The sequence below is a fragment of the Festucalex cinctus genome, chromosome 3 (assembly GCF_051991245.1).
Source record: "Festucalex cinctus isolate MCC-2025b chromosome 3, RoL_Fcin_1.0, whole genome shotgun sequence".
Lineage (NCBI taxonomy): Eukaryota > Metazoa > Chordata > Actinopteri > Syngnathiformes > Syngnathidae > Festucalex > Festucalex cinctus.
This window is the reverse complement of record NC_135413.1, coordinates 31,197,660-31,212,736: the sequence shown is the minus strand read 5'-3', so window position 1 is coordinate 31,212,736 and position 15,077 is coordinate 31,197,660. Positions and strand designations below refer to the sequence as shown.

At 35.1% G+C, this 15,077-nt stretch overlaps 1 protein-coding gene across 8 annotated transcripts in view; it reads left to right on the top strand.

Moving 5' to 3' along the window:
• LOC144016439 (unconventional myosin-IXAb-like) overlaps positions 1-15,077 on the top strand; it is a 100,248-nt gene that overhangs the window by 60,407 nt on the left and 24,764 nt on the right. For all 8 annotated transcript variants that reach the window (XM_077517602.1, XM_077517600.1, XM_077517603.1 and 5 more), the window contains 15 exons: positions 419-535; positions 1,913-2,047; positions 3,292-3,413; positions 3,504-3,645; positions 5,208-5,403; positions 6,221-6,340; positions 7,940-8,015; positions 8,097-8,234; positions 9,661-9,700; positions 9,791-9,913; positions 10,649-10,729; positions 10,833-10,943; positions 12,733-12,855; positions 12,947-13,096; positions 13,575-13,885. In XM_077517602.1, coding sequence (XP_077373728.1) covers positions 419-535; positions 1,913-2,047; positions 3,292-3,413; positions 3,504-3,645; positions 5,208-5,403; positions 6,221-6,340; positions 7,940-8,015; positions 8,097-8,234; positions 9,661-9,700; positions 9,791-9,913; positions 10,649-10,729; positions 10,833-10,943; positions 12,733-12,855; positions 12,947-13,096; positions 13,575-13,885 — 1,985 coding nt within the window. The remainder of the gene's footprint in view (positions 1-418; positions 536-1,912; positions 2,048-3,291; positions 3,414-3,503; positions 3,646-5,207; positions 5,404-6,220; positions 6,341-7,939; positions 8,016-8,096; positions 8,235-9,660; positions 9,701-9,790; positions 9,914-10,648; positions 10,730-10,832; positions 10,944-12,732; positions 12,856-12,946; positions 13,097-13,574; positions 13,886-15,077) is intronic.

The window sequence follows — 15,077 nt, the reverse complement described above, 5'->3', positions numbered from 1 at the left end:
AATTCGCTTTTTTTTCTACATGGCCCTGGTTGATCTCCTTTGCTCTGCTGCCACCTGCTGGCCGTTTGTGTAATAACTACCATTTCTCCAACCGTTCTTTGCAGTTGAGAGGCTGCATCAAAGCCTTCTGTATGCTCTAGCATTAAAAAAACAAACAAACAAAAAACGTATAAATACGTCTTTGGGACACTTAGAACATTAACCAAAAAAAGTATTTATACGTTATTGGGAGTAAAGGAGTTAAGGGGTGGCAGAATCAACAAATGCTACGCTACGCTACGTACTTGCTAGGCAAGCAACAAGGTGCATTTAGGGCGCTTTCAAAACGTCGTGAGCTCGTAAACACAGCGCACCATTTTTTTTTTTGTCCTATGAAATAGATAACTAACTAAGTCTCCCAATTGTGTATCGCGCGCAGGCGGGCACCGTGAGGGACTCCATGGCCAAGTCGTTGTACAGCGCCCTCTTTGACTGGATCGTCTTCCGGGCCAATCACGCGCTGCTCAACAACAAGGACCTGGAGGACAATTCAAAGGTGAGACGGCGTCCGTCCCTGTCGGGAGGTCTGAGTCACAACAGTCGAGGATGCTCCGCCCCTGTGTGTGTGCGCGCATGTGTCAGAAATATTTGGCCAGATGGCGTTGAATTCCCTATCAGCTCACGTTTCCCGCCCCCCCCCCCCCCCGCTCTGGTCCTGTGTGTGTGTGCGCGTGTGCTTTTGTTGTCCCTTGGCACTGACATCATGTTGATCACGTCAAGGCGGCAGCCTGGGGGGGGGTCGATGCAGTTGCACTTGTTATCATAGATATTGTTGTTCCCTTCCACTAAGATAAGATAAGATAATCGTATACTGTACACGACATTGCATTACGGAGAAAATGTATACTGTGCAACAAGTAAACTAACAAGTAAATTTAAAAAAAAAAACAACAACATACTTTTAATGGGCAAAAATGACTGTTTGGCCTTCATAATAAACTAAAAATCAAATGAACCAAATGAAAAAAAAAAAAAATGAAAAAACATATATAATGAAAAAAAGATATAAATATATATATGCAATATATAATATAATAAATATAAAAAAAAAAAAATATATATATATATATATATATATATATATAATTTTTTTTTATATATTTTTTTTTTTGTACTGTGCTGTATACTCAACTCAACTGAAGTTTATTGATATATCGCTTTCAAACAGCCTGAACTATCAAAAAGCGCTTTACAGAACACAACAAAACAAACATAACATAAAACAATCGTAAATAAATAAAAATAAAAGAACATAAAATGAATGTAAAAAAAAATGAATGTAAATGAAAAAGAACATATATGGTGAGTGAAAAAGCAAAAATCATAACAAAATGAAAAAATACATATAAACGAAAAAATATATATAATAAACTTGAATTTTATGTATTATTATTATTATATTTTTTTTAATTAACACAGATTTCTATTATCATGGTAAACGAGGGAACACTGTATTGTCTAAAATGGCCGCGCACACATAAAATACTTATTTGCATGGGTTAAGGGACCGAGCCCGAGCCATATTTTTTTTGAATTTTTAACTTTTGATTAAAAAATGTCTGAGTCGTATGAATCCATGAGGTTAAAAATGAACCTCATTCACTCAAAGAAAAATACACTTGAAAAAAATATTGGCATGATCTCACAGTTGTGTTAAATGTGCAAACTTGTCAAATTCTGACCCCCCTCAAGGCCAACCTCCTAAATCGTCCAAATTTGAACAATTTCATATTTTATCCAATATGTGCATGCTTTTTTTTTTTTTTTTTTTTTTTTTTTTTTTTTTCCCCAAAAAATGTTTTCCTGCAAATTGCTGGTCATGGAGACACGAGGATTCAGTTGTCTAAAAGTTGTCTAAACTCCTCCCTTCCAGATCTTTTCCATCGGCGTGTTGGACATCTTTGGATTTGAGGACTACGAAAACAACAGCTTTGAGCAATTCTGCATCAATTTCGCCAACGAGCGCCTGCAGCACTACTTCAACCAGCACATCTTCAAACTGGAGCAGGTTAGTGCGCTCGTGTCGACAGCAAAAACGCAACAAAAATAATTTTGTCAACACATTTTTTTCCCCCACCGTTCTAATACTTAGACATGACTAAACTAAAACCCTAATTAACTCTTTTACTGACACACGTTATCAAAAAGTTATCCTTGAAAACATTCTATTTCATCAAATTTCATCATGTTTCATTGTAATTTGGCAGGGCCATTGAAGAGATACAATGCTGCCATCTGGTGGCCATATTTAGTGAGTGTTTTTGATTCCACAACCCATTGACCAGGCAGTGCTGCACTTAGATTTACACTGCCCATTGATTAAAACAAAACACACACAAAAAAAAACGTAGTTGACGTCATTTAAGGTTTATGACGGCATACATCGTGATTTTATTAATAGTGATTAAATGTTTTTGGCGGTCAAAGAGTTAATAAACAGTAAGTTGGACTAAATCAGTATGTATTTTCGTCGACTAATGAAGAAGTGTTCGAAAATGTCCTTCACTTAATCAAAACTGGACTCAAATCTATGGAAGTCCATTCCCGCCAGTAAAAAAAAAAAAAAAAAAAAAAAAAAAAAGTTTTTTTTTTTTCACCGTCAGAAACCATACAGAGGTGCTCCGTAGATTCTCGTTCTAATGCGTATAAATAAATAAATAAATACATAAATACATAAAAAAAATAAAAAAAAATGGCGGTTTCTGACGGCGGGGAAAAAAAAAATATATATATATATATATATATATATATATTTTTTTTTTCACCGTCATAAACCATACAGAGGAGCTCCGTAGATTCTCATTCTAACGTGTAAAAATAAATAAATAAATAAAAATAAATAAATAAATAAAAATTCCACTGGCGGTTTCTGACGGCCAAAAAAAAACAAAAAAAAACTCCTTTTTTTTTTTTTCACCGTCAGAAACCGTACAGAGGGGCTCCGTAGATTCTCGTTCTAACGTGTAAAACAATAAATAAATAAATAAATAAATAAAAATTCCACTGGCGGTTTCTGACGGCGGGGTAAAAAAACAAAACTTTTTTTTTTTATTTTTTTTTTTTTTATTTTTTTATTTATTTATTTATTTATTTATTTATTTATTTATTTATTTATTTATTTTTACTGGTGGGAATTGGCTTCCATACAAATCTCATGGACATTTTAGTTCCTAAACAAAAAAAACCGACAGGAAAATGATCTGATTTTGTCAAATGTGATGATTTGACCAAATCCTCCGTTTTGGGCTGCAGGAGGAGTACCGGGCCGAGGGCATCAGCTGGCACACCATCGACTACATCGACAACAGCAGCTGCATCAACCTCATCAGCAAAAAACCCACCGCGCTCTTCCACCTGCTGGACGAGGAGTGCAAGTACGCCACCTGCTGGACGCTCGGGAAAGTGTTTTGTGGGGGGGAAGCCGCTTCATTTGTGTTGTTGTTGTTGTTGTTGTTGACCCGCAGCTTCCCTCAGGCGTCCAATCAGACCTTGCTGGACAAGTTCAAGCGTCAGCACGAGGGAAACGCCTACATCGACTTCCCCGCCGTCATGGAGCCCGCCTTCATTATCACGCACTACGCCGGAAAAGTCAAGTACGGAATTAAGGTCAGATTTTTTTTATGTATTTTTTTTTTAAATCTACTCTCATGCTTCCAATTCCACTGTCATGGTATAAAACACGATAATTCAATTGCGATCTGCTCGGACTAGTTTTCAATTCGTTCCAATTGTGATCAGATCAGACGACGGGTCACTCCAGTTACAATCTGGATTCATTCCATTTTACAACGCAACGCAATCAAAATGAAAATTCATTTGGACCAAGTTCCTGAATCGATTGGGTTTCGATTCACAAGAGTTCAATTTGATTCAGTTGTTCCATTGGCGATATTTAAAAAATAAAAGGGCACAATACGCACAATACTGTATTGTAAAAAAAAAAAAAAAAAAAAAGGGTTCATATAAAAAATTGGCGATATTTAAAAAAAAGTCACAATATTGTAAAAAAAAACAAAAAACTGAGCTCATACTAAAAATTGGCGATATTTAAAAAATAAATAAAAGGGCGCAATATTGGAAAAAAAAAAAAAAAAAAGAGCTCATACTAAAAATTGGCGATATTTAAAAAATAAATAAAAGGGCACAATATTGTAAAAAAAAAAAAAAAGCTTATACTAAAAATTGGCAATATTTAAAAAAAAAAAAAAAAGGACACAATATTGTAAAGAAATTAGCTCATACTAAAAATTGGCAATATTTAAAAAATAAATACATAAAAGTGCACAATATCGTAAAAAAAAAAAAAAAAAAAGAGTTCATATAAAAAATTGGCGATATTTAAAAAAAAAAAAAAAAGTCACAATATTGTAAAAAAAACTGAGCTCATACTAAAAATTGCCGATATTTAAAAAATAAATAAAAGGGCACAATATTGTAAAAAAAAAAAAAAAAAAAAGAGCTCATACTAAAAATTGGCGATATTTAAAAAATAAATAAAAGGGCACAATATTGTAAAAAAAAAAATAGCTTATACTAAAAATTGGCAATATTTTTAAAAAAGACACAATATTGTAAAGAAATGAGCTCATACTAAAAACTGGCAATATTTAAAAAATAAATACATAAATGCACAATATCGTAAAAAAAAAACAAAAAAAAAGTTCATATAAAAAATTGGCGATATTTAAAAAAAAAAAGCCACAATATTGTAAAAAAAAATGAGCTCATACTAAAAATTGGTGATATTTAAAAAATAAATAAAAGGGCACAATATTGTTAAAAAAAAAATAGTTCATACTAAAAATTGACGATATTTAAAAAATAAATAAAAGGGCACAATATTGTAAAAAAAATTGCTCAGACTAAAAATTGGCAATTTTTTTTTACAAAAAAGGGCTAAATATTGTAAAGAAATTAGCTCATACTCAAACTGGCAATATTTAAAAAATAAATACATAAACGTGCACAATATAATAAAGAAAAAAAAGAGCTCATACTAAAAATTAGCAATATTTAAAAACTAAATAGATAAAAGGGCACAATATTGTAAAAAAAAATAAAAAAAAAATGAGCGTCGACGATATTGTGTCAGTGTTAATATCTCGATATCACGATATTTCCGCTATCGTTCCATCTTAAAACGATATCTGATGACTTGCCTATGTCAGGACTTCCGGGAGAAGAACACGGACCACATGCGTCCCGACGTGGTGGCCTTGCTGAAGAGCAGCAAGAACGCTTTCATCTGCGGCCTGATGGGAATCGACCCCGTGGCCACCTTCCGCTGGGCCGTGTTGCGCGCCTACTTCAGGGCCCTGGTGGCCTTCAGGGAAGCCGGACGCCGACACACTCACAAGAAGACAGGTCAGACGGGCGGCTTGCTCACGACAATATCATTCAACATTTACTCTGAATACGATTGACACTCGATTATGATTTCGTACTCCAAAATCGATACAAACGTGACATGACTCACTCCAGTCATGGTACGATTCAATGTTTCATAATTGAATTGAATAATTGATGTGGTAGGATACGATACAATTTATTACAATTAAACTACGAGTCACTCCAATTATGTCACGCTTCCACCATGATGATTACATAAGAATCGTGTCAGATTTGTTCCAAGCCTTGCAAGAGCCTCAACAAAATTTGGTCACTGACAACCAGATTTATTATAGTTTTGGAATTTTTCATTTTAGTTAGTTTTGATTTCGTTTTGATTTTTTTTTTTTTTTAATTTAATTAGTTTGAATTTGTTTTCAGTGTGGTTGCTTAACTCATTCAATCCCAAAAACGTATAAATACGTTTTTAATACTTTCTCATTCACTCCCAAAAATGTATTTATACGTTTTTTTTTGTTGTTGTTGTTGTTTTTTTTATGTTTTTTATGCTATAGCAAACAGAAGGCTTTAATATAGCTTCTGACCTGAAGAGGTCGCTTAAAGCAATGGTAGTATTACAAAGGGCCAGGGCCATGTTCCAAAAAGCTTTTTTTTCCCCAGTGTTTTTTTTTTTTTCCTGATGACAAGAGAGTCTAATCTTTCTTTTAGTAGGTGTCCATGTTTTTATAGCACTAGAACATAATATTCTGTGGGTCTTGCAAAATCAGTCCAAATCCAGTCAAACTTGCCTCATTTTGACATCAAATCAAACTTTTCCGCATCTGATCGCTAGGTCATGATTCCGCCGGCCCCTTTGGCGCCGTCAAAACTGTCGACAGCTTCAGTTTCCTTCATCACCCGGTTCACCAGCGGAGCCTTGAGATCCTGCAAAGGTGCAAAGACGAGAAATACAGTAAGTCGGCCCACGATGCGTAAAATCGTGTCATCAAACTGAGACGCTTTTTTTGACCGCGGCGCACAAATAAGAAATAGAAGCTCAATTTCCTTTGTGACTGATCGGGGAAAAAAAATCAATGGCCGAACATTCTGCATTTTGTCGCGTTTTATTTTCTTGCAACGTGCTCTTCAATGGAATCGGATTTGTTTGGCAGGAAATTGCGCAAGATGATGACAAAAGGGCCCAAATGGAAAAAAAAAAAGAAAAGAATGGGAGGCTTTGTTGAGCACAAATGTTTGTGTTGTACATAAGTCAATAAGTGTGACAGTGAGCGTGTCCACCATGCTTTTTTTTTTTTTTTTTTTTTTTCCAAGGAAGTCGTAGAAAAGAAATCCCCGAAGATTCCTCGCTGAAGGGGAATTCCGTCCTTAAGACAAAATACTTGACGTGATCACATCACAACTGGCAAAAAAAAATTTCTATTTGAGGGGGTTATTGTGCAGATAGGTTTTGAATTTATTGTTGATAGTCTATATATTCAATCAAAATTGCAAAAACAGTACGTTAAGTCAAAGTGCATCAATGACCACATAGGTTGTCTGGGGTATTAACATTATTTCATGAATTATTATTTTATTAACTATTATATTAAGTCCGTGAAACACATAAAATTTTCAACATTTTGTAATTCCTCACACGTTGATTTATTAGTTTATTTTTTTTTATCATTTATTAAATACGCTTGAATTATTACCTGTCTTTCATTAATTATCATATTAAGTCTGTGAAAGACATAAAATTTCAACATTTTGTAATTCCTCACGTTGATTTATTAAAGTATTTTTTTTTTATCAGTTATTAAATATGTTTGAATTATGACCTGTCTTTCATGAATTATTATATTAAGTCTGTGAAACATAAAATTTCAGCATTTTGTAATTCGTCAAACATTGATTTATTAATTGTTTTGTTTTTTTATCAGTTATTAAATAAATTTGAATTATTACCTGTCTTTCATTAATTATTATATTAAGTCTGTGAAACATAAAATTTCAACATTTTGTAATTCCTCACGTTGATTTATTAAAGTATTTTTTTTTATCAGTTATTAAATATGTTTGAATTATGACCTGTTTTTCATGAATTATTATATTAAGTCTGTGAAACCTAAAATTTCAACATTTTGTAATTTGTTAAACATTGATTTATTAGTTGTTGTTTTTTTTTAATCGGTTATAAATACGTTTGAATTATTACCTGCATATATTTTACAATATTTTTATTTTTATTTTGTTCTATTTTGCAGGCATAGCAGAGCGGTCCATTTTTTATTTATTATTATTATTAATTTTTTTTGTTTGTTTGTTTTTTTGTTTTTGTCCTTTACCTGATAAAATAAATGAAACTGTCAAATGTTAAATACAATAGAATACATACTATGGTGAAGTCACAAGTGAAAACACACTTGGCTGCAGCGCTTGCGGACTCCAATCAAGGAAACGCAGCCAGCAAATCTTTTTTTTTTTTTTGCATATCATGATGATTTACACAAATCCGGTCATCAATTCTTCCGTCATCTTCTTCTTCTTTTCCTGCCTTTCCGTTTTTGCGCAGGCATCGCCAGGAAGAATCCTCGCTCGCCGCTGTCGGATCTCCAAGGCGCCAACACCCTGAACGAGAAAGCCAGCTGGTCGGTCCTCAAAGTCGTCCGTCCGTCCGTCTCACCAATCATCCCGACGTGATATTTCATCACTTTTCCGTTTGTTTGCAGGGATGGCTTCGGCGTGGGCTGCAACGGTCGCGGCCCGAGGTCGTCGTCGGGTCGGCCGCCGTCGGCCCTGGGGGAGGACGGCATCTTTGTCAACTCGGCCAACAGCAAACTGCTGGAACGAGCTCAGGGAATCTTACTGTGAGAATACAAACAATAATAGTAATAATAATAATATTTTTTATATGTCTTGCAAAATACGGTGTTTACTGGCGATGAGCGTACAGCTCACTGCCGCCACCTAGTCATATTATCCCGCAACTGCAAGGAAACCAATGTGAATTTAGGATGGCCTTAAGGTAGATGCCGCCATCTAGCGGTGTGAGACTGAAGCGCACTCGTATCTCCAATTTTTTTTCAAGAATCAGCCTCATGTCGGACACTCGTATCTCAAGGTGCCACTGTAAGCGGGGGGGAAAAAATCCTCCACTTAAATATGATTAATTAAAAAAAATAATAAAATGTAAAATACACAACAAGCAGTAATACAATATTAAATGCAATTGTTAAAAAGTTAACATCTGAATTGTACAAATTTACTTATAACGGATTAAGAAATGTCACTGTGACACTGTGGACAGTTTAATCATTTACCTTTTAGTGATTTTGATTGATTTTTTTATTTGATTTCAAAATTTGTGATTTGGTCACATACCACAAAAAAAGTTGATATAATTTTTTATTTTATTTATTTTTTTGTTCGGTTTTAATTTTTGGTTTATTGTGGTCATTTTAATTTGAGAATAGTTTTTTTTAGGTACGAGGAACTTATATAAATAACTTCAAATTATTTTCACAATTCACCAAATTAATATAAATATTTAGATAGTTTTTATTTGACTTTTTTTTTAATTTCTGCTTTATTCTGCTCATTTTAATGTGAGAATATATATATATATATATATATATATATATATATATATATATATATATATATATATTAAATTATGGGGAACTTGAAAATAATGCTAAAATATGCTTTAAATTAATTTCACATTTATTCACCAAATTAATGTAAATATTTATATATTTTTATTTTACTTTTTATTTTAATTTCTGGTTTATTCTGGTCATTTTAATGTGATTTTTTTTTTTTTAGGTATGAGGAACTATTAAATAATACTAAAATGTGCTTTAAATTATTTTCACAATTATTTACTATTATTATTAATTATTATTTATTTTCGTTTTAATTTGAGAATATACTTTTTAGGTACGAGGAACTTTAAAATAACTTCAAATTATTTTCACAATTCACCAAATTAAAATAAATATTTAGATAGTTTTTATTTGACTTTTTATTTTACTTTCTGGTTTATTCTGGTCATTTTAATGTGAGAATATTTTTTTAGGTATTAGGAACTTTAAAACAATGCTAAAATGTGCTTTAAATTATTTTCACAATTAGTCACCAAATTAATATAAATATTTACTTTTTTTTTTATTTTACTTTACTAAATGTAATTTTTTGACATGAATATTCACTATTTATTTAAAACAAAACCAAATGCATGTTCTGTGAGGGGAAAAAAAAAAATAACCTCCATCATTTCTCTCTATTCTTCAGAAGAAACAAAAACTGCAAAATCAAGCCCAGCCTCCCCAAGGTAGGACATAATTATCAAAGTTGTTCCGAAAAATGATTTATGATATTCTTATTATGTTACGCTAATGTTTTTTTTTTGAAATATCGGTAGCACTTGCTAGATGTGAAGTCTTTGCGCCACCTGAGCAGCGTGACGCTCCACGACCGCATCACCAAGTCGCTGCTTCACTTGCACAAGAAGAAGAAACCGCCCAGCATCAGCGCGCAGTTCCAGGTCAGTCAGCGCCCTCTGGTGGTGCCCCCCGCTGGACTCTTAATGGAATTTACACAGGCTAAAAGTTGGCTTCTTTTTTTTTAAACAAAAAAATATGTGTCATTCCAGAATTTGAAGACATTTTTTTCATCCCTCCCATGAAATTTCAAATAATCTGTTCGCAAGTAGAGAAATAAGTTCTTGTTGAAGGTGTCAACATACACGCAACTGCGCTACATGACTCAGCAGAAATGACCTCATCTACCTTTTTTTCTTTGACCGTGGCTAAGCTACGTAAGTTTTCATCAACGTTTTCAACCATGATTGCGTGCGTCTCGAAACAGAATGAGACATTAATATAAAAGTTTTTCTTTTTCTTTTTTTAAAATGTATAGCTAAGCTTGTTCTTTGACAGTTAGCATAGCAGCTAACACAGCTAGCTTGCATTCTTCAACATAAACTTGGAAGTTTCTTTGTTTTTGTTTTTTTTTTGGTTTGTTTTCACCTTTTAACTACAGTTAGAGTATAAAACATTTATGATTCAAGTAAAATGTAACTTTGTAAAGGATTTATTCATCAATATTTTTGTAGGTTTATACTTCATACCTTATACTGCCAAAGAAATGGTCAATATGTTGGTGTCTTAAATGTCCTTAAATAGTGGAATGACCCATATGCAATGTTATAAGAAAAAGTGCCTTGTTATTAAAATATGACATAATACAGAAGTGGATTAATTGTGCTTTATGTATGCAGGCTTCTCTCAGCAAACTGATGGAGACTCTCAACCAATCCGAGCCGTACTTTGTCAAGTGCATCCGCTCCAATGCTGAGAAGGTGAAAAAGAAAAAAAAGAAAAAAAAACTGCCTACATGTTATTTGCTTGACTTTTCTGTTGAATAAAAAAATAATAATAAAAAATGTTTGTTGTCTTCCTCAGCTCCCGTTACGTTTTAATGACAGCTTGGTGCTCAGACAGCTGCGCTACACGGGGATGCTGGAAACCGTCCGGATCCGACAATCGGGCTACAGCATCAAGTACACCTTCCAGGTAGAGCTCACCCGGGCCCGGCCTGGCCTCGGTTTGCTAACCAAAACAGCAGCGCCGCTGTCAGCAGTTCCTTGGAACTGAATTCAAATGTGGTGAAAAGTTTCTCGTGTTTTGTGGCGATGATGTCGTCAGTGACAGATTAGCAAGAATTTCAGAAATGGACTATAGTGTTAAATAAATAAACCAAAAAATAAATGTTATAAATCTTCTATTTTAACTCATTCACTCCCAACCATTTTCACTTAAGTGTTTTCCTGGATTTTGACAGATTTTTCAAGGCCCGCGAAATATTATGTTCTATTGCTATAAAAATATGGAACATACCAAAAGAGAGATTAGACTCTCTTCTTTTATCAGAGAAAAAAAAAGTATATTCCTATCTGTTTCCGCTGTGCAGCAATTAGCAATAGAACATAGCTAAGTTTCATCGTTTTTCACAATTCTGCTTAGAAATGTGGGGAAATCAGCTTGTTTTAACATGACCTGGTTGATCTCTTATACTCTGCTGCCACTCAACCATTTTCTGCAGTAGAGAGACTGCATAAAAGCCTTCTCTATGCTCTGGCATTAAAAAAAAAACAACAAAAAACGTATAAATACGTCTTTGGGACACAAAACATTTAAAATATGACGTATTTATACGTTTTTGGGAGCTAATGAGTTAATTATTTTTAGTCGTGCTGTGCAATTCATCAAAATTCCATTACAATTTCAATTATTACACTCCACAATTACAAAATCAGCATAATCGTAAAAAAATATTCATACAAATTTTTGAGTTGTTTAAATTTATACATTTGCGCCATTTTTAAAATTTAAAGTAACCAATTTAATAATGGTTTTGTTTCACGCAAAAGGAACTTGCATAATTATAATGTTTCAAAGAATTGTATTTGGCACAATATTTTGTAGGCATACTTGTTTTTTACGTTTCAACATTTTCTTGTTTTGTACCAAAAAAAAAAAAACAATCGTCCTACTGCAAAGTGCACATGCTGCATCCAAACTTCAAGTTTTTGCCAACAGAATTAATAAATATATATTATCGTAAATTTTGTTTCGTTCAAAAGGAACTTACATAATTAGCGTTTCGATTTTTTTTTTAAATTGGTCTTAATATTTTCATATATGTAAACATTTTTTTGCTTTGTGCCCAAAAAAAAAATAAATTAGCGCTGCACAAATGAAGCTGCACGCCAACTTCAAGTTTTTGCCAACATAAATAAATAAATAAATAAATAAATAAATAAATATTCTAAATTGTGTTTGGTTTATAGTGTTTCTATTTTTTGGTTTTAATTTGTCTTAATGTTTTTAAATGCTTAAACATTTTCTTGTTTTGTACCAAAAAAAATAAAATAAATCGTTTGAATAATCGTGATTTCAATTGTTGCCAAAATAATCGTGATAATTATTTTCTTCATAATCGAACAGCCCTACTTTTTTTTTTTTTTAGTAAGTCACAGTGTCATTGGTGAGCTATTTTTTAGATTTGGGTGTACTTATGTCCTTGGGGCTAACTAGTACACGCTGGCACCGTAGTTTTGTTGTTTTTGTTCATCAACGCACATGAACTATAGCTGTGCCGCTTTCATCATTTTTATGATTTCAAGCTTTAAGTCAATGGACATCCTTCTATTGTTCTTCTTGGCCATTTGACAAAATAGCTTCAAAAAAAAATGTTCTACTCGTCCTTTGTGTTCTTTGCTCAAAACTCGTAAACTCTTCCTTCCGTCTGCACTAAATTCGGTGTTTGCTAACCATGAACGTGATCTGATCTCCTTCCCAGGATTTTGTTCGTCACTTTCACGTGCTGCTGCCCCGAGGCACGAGCGCGACCAAGTCGGGCATCAGGGAGTTCTTCAGGCAGATCCACTCCATGCCCGCCGGGTACCAAGTGGGCAACACCACGGTAACGACGCCTGCAGGGCTCCTCCTCGTGTCATTTTTTTTAATTTTTTTTTTATCGCATTTCGATCTCAATCGACCTATCGGCTTTGCAGGTGTTCCTGCGGGAGGCGGAGCGTCAGCGTCTTCAGACCCTCCTCCACCAGGAAGTTGTGCGGCGCATCGTCGCGCTGCAGCGCCGCTTCCGGGCGGTCCTGGAGAGGAAGAATTTTGTCAGGATGAGGATGGCTGCGCATGTCATCCAGGTGGGCAGTTTTTAATGGGCTGCATTTTTTTTTTTTTTTTTTTGTCGTTCGGCAAATCTGTGACTGCTCACAAACTTATTAAAGTGGAAGTCAGACTTAAACATTTCTTGACAATAATATGTTATATGTAACCATGACATTCTGATTAATATTACATTTGTGGAACACGAGTTATGACGGAAAATCTAGCTGTTTTTATCCATCTCACGGGGCGGCCATCTTGCCACTTGCTGTCCGACTGATGACATCAATGTTGGCCAGGGCTCGGGAAACGACCAATCACAGCTCACCTGTTTTTGAAGCTGAGCTGTGATTGGTTGAGACCCGAGCAACATTGATGTCATCTTCAGTCGACGGCAGGGTTATTATAGTTTGGGAATTTTTTTTCATTTTAAGTTTTTTTTTTTTTAACTTCCCCTTTAACAAGAATTCACCCCGAAACTGAAGCCTTCTGCCTCGTGGTCCTCATCTGTTCTAGCGATGGTGGCGATGCTGCCTTCTCCGCGAATCCGCCGAGGATCTGAGGCTGGAGGAGGAGCAAGCGGTCGTGTGCCTTCAGGCGGCCTGGAGGCGCTGCAGGCAGCGCCGGGCCTTCCTGCGGTGGCGCGACTCGGCCGTGGTCATCCAGAGGAGCTGGCGGATGCGCCGGCGGCGGCGGCGAAGGACCGCGGCGGCCGTCAGGCTCCAGGCGGCCTGGAGGGCATTCGTGGAGAGGAGACGCTACTGTGAGACCTACAGGACTGTGACGCTGCTGCAAGCCGTGGGAAGGGCTTACCTGGCCCGCTGCAGGTACGCAAAACTGCACGCTAGGTTTCAACCCGAATAGGTGGTGCTGAGTTGCCTGCACTCGCTGTGGATGTTGCACCTCGAACAGATTATTTTGCCACGGGAAATATACGTGTAAAACGAAGTTGGAAGTGATGGGATTGGGAGTCTTAGTGGCAAATGCATACAAACATATGACTGAGTCTATTGTTCCAATAATTTGGGGGACGCCAGAAACTGCGTCAAAATCGTGTTTTGTTTGATTTCACGTGTCCCAACCATGTGGCAATTAGATGCATCTGCTTTACTGATCTGTATATGTTACTGCACAGTAGCCGCTAGCCTATACACGCATGTGCAAGCTGTTTAAGCGACAGGGCGGCCAACTTACTACTCGCACCTTGCGAGCAGACTACTGTGTAAACTATACGTACATTTAAAGACTAATATATCATAATAGTCTCTTATTATATGTGCTGGGGGCAGGGCTGTTTTTTTTTTAGTTAAAAAAATGTGGAAAAAGTGGACGGTATGTTCTGCTTTGAAGACCCCCGTTCTTTTAGCGCTCAGTTCCTTAGCCCCCAACATTAGATTTGGCAGAGGCATCATTTGTTGAATTAGATATAATCCTTTAATAAAAAAATAAATAGTTTCCTCCTGTAAACATCATTAAGCATACAAAATTTCATATACATGTATTTTAGGTCATGCTTGAAGTCCTCTTGTTTATGTTTAATAAATTCTATAGCACCTTTCATACTTTGAAAGCATTTTTAAAATGTATTTATTTATGAAATTTATTTATTTATTTTTATTCAATTTGTTTTATTTAATTTAAATTTATTTGATTTATTTACTTTTTTTTGTTTAATTTATTTTGTGAATTCAAAACACCATAAATCATACGTACTCTCTCAAATATTCTCCAATTTGGAGACTGTAAATGTATCGGATCGCATGGGCAGAAACGTTTCTCGGGAGTGGTAATATGGCGACCTCGCCGCTTCAAAAGTCTTGGCCTATCGGCGATCCAGTCATATATACAGATCATTGATTATACTGCGCGACATCTCAGTTAATACTAGCAACGGCACACCTGAAAAACTGTTCAGCACCAATTTATCATGGTGACCTGAAATGACCCCAGACACAAAGAAATGCAAGGTTGAAAGTTTTGTCGAAGTCGGGGTTCACCAATTCCGGTCCTCGAGGACCG